The sequence below is a fragment of the Acanthisitta chloris genome, unplaced genomic scaffold (genome assembly GCF_000695815.1).
Source record: "Acanthisitta chloris isolate BGI_N310 unplaced genomic scaffold, ASM69581v1 scaffold66, whole genome shotgun sequence".
NCBI lineage: Eukaryota > Metazoa > Chordata > Aves > Passeriformes > Acanthisittidae > Acanthisitta > Acanthisitta chloris.
In genome coordinates, this window is record NW_008676259.1 from 55,786 (window position 1) to 63,547 (window position 7,762).

The following is a 7,762-nucleotide window of genomic DNA, read 5'->3' on the forward strand; positions in this document are numbered from 1 at the left end:
TCCCCCAAACAACTCCTGAGCCACCCCTCCCCCAGCCTGTAGTCCTGCTTGGGGTTGTTGTGTCCCAAGTGCAGGACTCAGCACTTCGCCTTATTGAACCTCATGCCCAACAGTCAAGTTGGTCCAGGTCTCTCTGTAGAGCTACTCTCAGGCAGATCCACATTCTCACCCAATGTAGTGTTATCTGCAAATTTACTGAGGGTGCACTCAATCTCCACATCCAGATCATCAGTAAATATGTCAAACAGGACCAGCCCAAATACTCAGCCCTGGGGAACACCACTAGTGACCAGCCACCAACTGCATTTAGATCCAGACCTGCAGAAGCAGGACTGAAACCACCAGTCACTACTCCTGCAGTTGAGCCATTAAAATAAGGCACATTATTTGCTACACTGAAAATGTACAAATATATTTGTAGATTAAACTGCAATATATTAATGCTTTACCAAACACAATCCAAATATGTCAGAGAGATAAAAAAAAAAAACCCAAACCAGTTTGCTCTATATTGGATTTTCATTTCATCCTTGCTCAAGGTCAAAGACCAATTACCCATACTTCAAATTTGCTAAGTAAAGTGCATGCACTAGAAATAACAATAATGAGGAAGAAAGGATGGGTGAGTGTTCTGTTAAGAGCAGCTGGATATGCTCAGCTCCAAGTGATGCAACCCCCAAGAATTTTCCACTCATGGATTTTGATATAAAACTTCACTGATCGTCAAACTAAAAATCTGTTCTTTTATCTAGGTGTTTTAATCAAATTTCATATTGAAGCAAAGGTACATAAACCATACAAAACTTCCTCCAAACTGTCTTATGTAATGGGAAATTTGCACTACTTCTGTCTCAGGGCTGTAACTGATAATACCATAATTAAGAACTGTAGACAGACACCCACATGAAAACTAACGTACAGTCTCTTTCATAAAATGCATGTCAGATGAAACTCTACTCAAATCCAAAGTATTTCTCTCTCCTAAGATTTATTTCTGCTATGTGAATAGCAAATCCAAGATTAAATTCACTTTTGCTGCTCACTGACGTCTGCCAGCAGGGATAGCTCCCTAGCACATTGTGGAAAGGAATGACCAGAGTTTGGAAGAAAGGTGGAAGAAAATCTCAGAACTTTATTGTTTGGTGTATGGCACACACTGCACAGTGAAACAGGTGCACACAGGCCTGTGTCTAGCACTGGGAGAGATACAAAATAAGGGGCATGGTGAGCAGCACAGCGATTGTGGGCTGTGTGCATTGTCACTTGAAACAAGAGACTGATCATGTCAGTCCTGTGGCTCTGAAACCAGATGATCATTCTGTCTCTGAAAGGTTTCCATTTGCATTTCAGTGATTCCTGAGAAGCAAGGACTATGAAGACACCAGGCAGTTACTATGCCTCGGCACAGCTTGTAGGATTATTATTCTCTCTCTGAAGGTTTTCCTTCTTTCTACTTGAAGATTACTGTAGCTGCCTTCTCCTATCAATAAAAGGAATGGGACTATAACACCCACATTAACTTTCATTGTGTAAACACCTCTTTCTATCAGAAAAGTGGAGCCAGCAGCAATGTCTAGCTCCTCACAGTTCTGAACTGTACTGTACCTATGACAGTTGCTTGTTCCACTACTCAGCAAGCAGTATATCAAAACCCAACACCTGGCCCCAAGATTAACTAACCACAAAATAAGAAAAACCCAGAACATATAAGTTAATATCCCTGGCAGCACAGCAAAACAGAAGATAAGACATTTTAAAATTTCACAGAAAAGGTAAAATGGGGGGTGAAAAATCATAGCCTTTTTTTTTTTGGTAACTACTTAATGCTATCTTTGTATTGTCTTAATCCCAGTGTTTCATAGACATTTCTGGGGGTGTCAATCTTAGTGGTTCAAACAGGATCTGCACTTGCAGTTGCCACAGCTATACAGCCCTAAGCCATATATGCTCTTAAGTATTGCTTAGTTATTCTACTCTGTACAGTTGCACACCTTTAGCAGCTTCACCTCTGCCAGAATAGGCATCCCCCCTTGTGATACCATACACATGTGAATTTAAATTACTGGTGAATTTTGTGACTTAATTCCAGTCTCTCCTTTTCTTTCCCCCTATTTTTGGAATGTGTAAAATATTTCAATTAGCTAAAAACAAGAAAAGTTTACAGAGCGTTCTTAAATGATGGGTCACAAGAGGATGCACCATTACAATCAACTCTAATGCTAATTGACATAAAAAGTATTAAAAGATTCATTGACATCTTACCAACAGAACCAACACCTGCAGCTCTGAACTGCCCAAGAATGAGACTCTGCTCACTTTCTGCCAATGCCAGCAGCAGCTCATATGCTTCTATGCACTGTTCACTGAAAGAGAGAACAAACCACAGAAAACAAAAATCACACAAAATATTATCTGCAATTTAGAGAGGACAAATACCTGTAACAACAACAACAACAAAAAAAAGAGGTAGCTGACAAACTGCATGATTCTCTACTGCTTGTCTAGCAGAAGGGATATTAAATCACAGAATGTACATAGCTTCTATCACAAGCATTCAACAGTTTCTCCTTCCTTATGACAGTGCCCAGGTTGCCCTCAAGTAATGTAAAAAGATCTTTTAGATCTAATGTAACAATTTTTAGAAGAGAGGGGCTTGATGTAAAGTAAGCTCCAGAAGCATGTTTGAAACAGTTGACAATACAAACAGTGGTCAACATGATCCCTTTGAGAAATTTTTCCCAGACCTTCTCACTATACAAAATACAGTATTCTAAACATCCTGATATAATTATACTACACACAGAATAGTAAGAAGAAAAGAAGAAGCACAAAAAATACTTCTTGCTCTGTCCTGGCTGTAAGACAGCAGGACAACAAAACAGCTTCAATCACAGTCATGAGCCACTCATTCCTGTTGCATTCTGATGTTGTTTTTTAAAAATATATATACACTAATATACCTATTAGAAATTTACATTTCATTTGAATTTGCTCAAGGCTGATAGTAAGAGAATACATTCTTTAAAAGGCACAGAATTTGTCTTAAGACCAGAATTGCCTGTTCTGAATTAGCTATAGTTGAAGGTGTTAAATGACACCATCTTTTTACATACAGTTTGAAGCAAATTTGGATACTTATTACCCAAATATCAAGCAATTAATCCACAATATCAAATGATGTAGTACAAAGTCACTCTGAAACATTTGGAGTACAATACTATAATTTGGCCCACTAGTCTTGTGAAAGGTGCCAACACAACAGAGAGAACCTGTGCCTTAAGACTGGATTCAGTAGAGACTGTCTGAGCCTATACACAACCCCTACACTCAGCATTTAAAAAACAAGAGATAAACCTGTATATTTCTATTAGTTGCAACTAGAGTTGAAATATACCATATCAATAACTTCAGTTCAGTAGTCTGTTGAGTAGTTTAACCAATGGGACTTTTTTAGGGAGGGAAAAAAAGAAACATTACTACTATGACACACCAACAACTTCACTCTTGAAGACTTCTCACAAGTCTCCCCCTGGGTCCCTCTTTTTCTGGCTGAGATACCCTCTGTGTAGGTACATACCTGTACTGCAGTGCAAGCCTGAGGGCTGTGGCATTGGACTCATACTTCCCAACAAGCATGCTCATCCTCTCAGCATTGCTCTTGCACTCTTCCAGTGTTATTGTCAGTAAGTCATTCTGGGATTTCAAGTGTTCAATACGGCTGTAGAAAAGGAAGTAATTTGCAACCTTCAAGCTTAACTTGGAGTCACTGTCCTGAAAATTCTAGAACAATCATAATTTAAAACAACAAAAAACATTTTGTCTACACAAGTTTTTTAAATGAAGATGGCAAAATCCATCAGTTCTGTATCCCTTATCAAGAGCCAAGAGGATAGAAATCTCCCTTAGGACAGTCTCTTCTCCTCTCCTTCCCATAAAATTTAACCATAACCCTGCGCAACAGTAGCAAGCAGAGAGTTGTACCCTGGTTTTGTAGCCACATTACTGCATTGGACAGTTTCATATTAACCTTTTGTGCAATCTTTCTGCTTCCATTCCTCACTTTCTGCTGCCACATCTGTTTCTTGTTTTAAGTGGCATATTAATTAGTGCCATTGTGGGTGTGTGTAGGGATCATGCAGTTGCATAAACACCTTATTTGTTCAGAACATCCAAAATAACCATTCCATCTGAAGTCATATTTAGGTTTTGATTAGAGAGGTAACTTCCAAACTATGAATGAAGTTTCAGCGAGGCAATGCAAACTCCAAATGTTCTGGCAACAGTCAAATAGAAGCTTAATTGTAATATTCTCCTCAATTAGGTTAACTCTAAATATGAAAATGAGGCTTCAGAATATCAGGATTACTATTTATTCTCTGTGCTGTTAACTGCACTAACATCAGTGTACTATGCCTAACTGTAGAAGTTGGATATATACCAAAAACAGAGAGGCAAACAATCTCAAAATTTGGACAGTAACTAATGAAGAAATCAGTGCCATCCAGAACTCTCAAATCACTGACTTCTTAATAAACAAAGAACAAGAATGGTCAGTATACCACTTATTCAGTGATCAGAATAAAGCCCTGACTTTCCTCGGTGCTAGAACTCCCAGATGCTTCACTTTCTATATCTTCTTCGACATCTTCTGTAAGGATACTTGCTGTCAAAGCATAATTGTGCAGTGTACAGAAAAAAAAAAAGAAACAAAAAGGATCACATTTTGAAGCACCACAAAAACGGGAGCTGCAAATAAAAGAGATATTGTACTGATCAGACTGAATTTGAGCTAGCTGTGGGGAAGAGAGGAAGAACCTGGATAGAAACATGCTGAGATATGATTTTCATGTTCCTCATCCAGTTGCGATTTTATGTGCCAAAGAAGACATGAAGCACTGGTTTTGATAGAACTTCCTGAATAACACCAGCAGTACTTTAACGGCAACCAGAAAACTTCAAAGTCTCTTCCACAGTCAGAAATCTATTTACTGGTATACATGACACACTTCTGTACATTTGTTGATACAGTTAACGCTATTATTCTGTTTCTTCAGGACAAAACAAAACAAGCTAATTTCATAACTTATGGGAATCCTTATTTCTAGCAGCAATATGTCTTATGAAAAAAGATGCCACAACTACTTGGTCAACTATAAAGGACACTTCACAGCACAAACTGTCACAAGTGAAGGTGCCATGCTGATTTAACACACGACCAAACTCTCATACTCACGGAAAGAATCCTTAGCATAGGATTCAGCAACTACATTCTATGTTGATCTGCAGCTGCCACAGTTAGGCTGGGACAAAACTTAGGAATGTTCAGAAAGAATAAAAAAAGTAGTATTATTACGAAAGCTAATAAAAGACATCAAATTTGAGCAAACCTAACTTTCCACCTTACCTATTTAATCTCTCTGTCTCCACTTCAAACTCTCGGATTTTACTTTCAGAGATAGCAGATCCATGTGAATAAAGAGTCTGAAAGATTTCCTGGATGTTTGAGCAGTCTTGGAGGGAATGTGCCAAATGTTCAGCCACAGTACTAGACACCTACACAGAGCAGTTAATTGATCATTGTGAATAGATAACCACTGGATTTCTCCTAAAAGCACACAGCATTGAGAACTGCATTTGCTCATATGCACTCACTTCGAGGCATTAATTATTCAGTTTTTGTTATGAATATTACATTGAATAGAATGTTTACAAGTCTCTGCTTTTTATAAGTCATTTTGATTTAGAGTTCTACTAACCAAGGGTGAAGCCCACTATTTCATCATACATTTAAAAAGCCTAATATGCAAGTTATTCATGTTCTTGAAAATTTAGCAAAAGGTTAGAGTCAAGTTCTTCAATAAAACAAATATTAACATACAGTAACAAGTGTTATTGATTTACATTGGCATTTCAAAGCAGAACCATTTTAGCTGTTGACTGAAAGTTGTGAAATGCAACTTAAGAATCTCCTCAAAGAAAATTTTGGAGTAACTGACTCCGAAATTATCCTGTTGGAGTCACTCCAGCGAATGATTTCTAGCCACCAGTTAGGAGAAAATGAGATCTTAACACTCTATGAAATAGTCCTTCTTGAAATATTTTCCTCAAAATAACTTCTAAACTATCTTCAGTTAGCTCATAGAAAGCAGTGATGCTTTTAGTGGAACACGGGTCATCTTCAGAAGGTATCATGCATGCACATAATTATTAGTCCTTACCCCTATGCTGCTGATTTCTGATCCTAAGACAGGTCTGTCAGATGACGAAGACTCTGATCTTGTCTTTGACAACTTCACTCTTTCAGCAATCTGAAAACCAGAATGCTACATAGGTTACACAGGAACCCACACTTCAAAACGGTTACACAAAATGCATCTGTTCACTAGCTACGCTTGCAAACCTGAAGTAAACCACCATAAAACCGCAACTGAGAGAGCTACGATCATTAATGATAATTCCCTTCCACACCTCAAGTTCACGGACCTGCTCAGAACACCAGAGAGCAATCCAGGGATTCTAGACATCTCCCAGTCAACCACATGCTTGCGCAGTGCCAAATGAGGCCTGTTTGTCCCAGATAATGAGAAGAGTTACTGAAGCACAACAGCTCACCTTGGCGATAGGAATGTCATTGCTACTGCTGCTTGTGCTCAGCTCTCCCGTGCTGGGGTTAATGGGCCGGTTGGCAGACGTGAGGCGACTTGGGCTGGATGGGCCTGTTGCCTGCACACTTTGCAAACGTGTTTGCAGTTCCCGAACCTACAACAAAACATAACTTCAGATTTTTCCACTTTTATGGTTCAAATAGTTTGGAGATTTTCTCATTGTCTAGCCAAGTCTAATTGCGTCTGGCTTTTGCATATGGGTTATATTTCTTACTGTGGTGGCCACAAAGTTTTCATGTGGAGAGTAGATGAATGAAGGTTATTTTAAAATTCCATTGTTGCCAGTGTTTTTAAACTATTTGCAATAGTGGAAATATGTAAATGTAATACTGTAGAGTAATTACTAAAAGTTTCAGCTTGTTTTATATAACCCCTTCAGTGCAGCTGCACTATATGTATAGAAATTATTCTCTCTGGGGTAAGGCTAATGTTCCAGCACAAGATAATGATGCCTAAACAAATCAAATGACAATCCTGCCATTAATGGAAAGATCCAGTGCTGGAAAAACTCGAACTTTTGACATAGGTGAATGACAGGATGACTTTGTCATATCTAAAGGTTAAAGAAATTCAAACCTTAATCATGCTTTCAAAACTACAGTTAAGTAAAGCTACCATATAGTGAATAACACACAGACAAAAAAATTAGCAACAAAGCACCCAATCAACAGTCTGCAGAAACTCTATAAACATACACTGCAAGCACTGCAAGGTCCTTGTAACACATCAGATACTTGTAGAACTGACATCAAAATATTTTCAGACTAAAAGGTTAAAAAAGAAAGAAAGGTCTGCAGGAGCCAAACTATAGCTGAGCTAAAGATAATAGTGTTTACCTTGGAATAATTCTTAACAGACAAAGAATAAATGGTCTGCTTAACACAGCAATTATGCCACGAGGTAAAGTGACAGAGCTTATTTTTCCTACAGATCTGTGTTAGATGAGAGAAGAGGGAGGAAACCATTCGAAGAGGAAATTCCCTCGAATACAGAGTTTTCCTTCAATACACAAATTTCTATGTCAAATTTGTTGGAACAGTCACTCCACAAAACAGGACAGGTAAAAGTTTACCACAAGTCCAGTCAAATAAAAGTTC

At 38.3% G+C, this 7,762-nt stretch overlaps 1 protein-coding gene across 1 annotated transcript in view; it reads right to left on the reverse strand.

The window, feature by feature from the left end:
• The window catches only part of MCC (mutated in colorectal cancers), a gene marked incomplete at its 5' end in the record, with an annotated part of 37,249 nt that extends 30,490 nt beyond the window's left edge, over positions 1-6,759 (reverse strand). Inside the window, 5 exons of the mRNA XM_009076045.1 lie at positions 2,263-2,363; positions 3,578-3,718; positions 5,405-5,553; positions 6,219-6,308; positions 6,613-6,759. Coding sequence (XP_009074293.1) covers positions 2,263-2,363; positions 3,578-3,718; positions 5,405-5,553; positions 6,219-6,308; positions 6,613-6,759 — 628 coding nt within the window. The remainder of the gene's footprint in view (positions 1-2,262; positions 2,364-3,577; positions 3,719-5,404; positions 5,554-6,218; positions 6,309-6,612) is intronic.
• Positions 6,760-7,762: the final 1,003 nt, after the last annotated feature.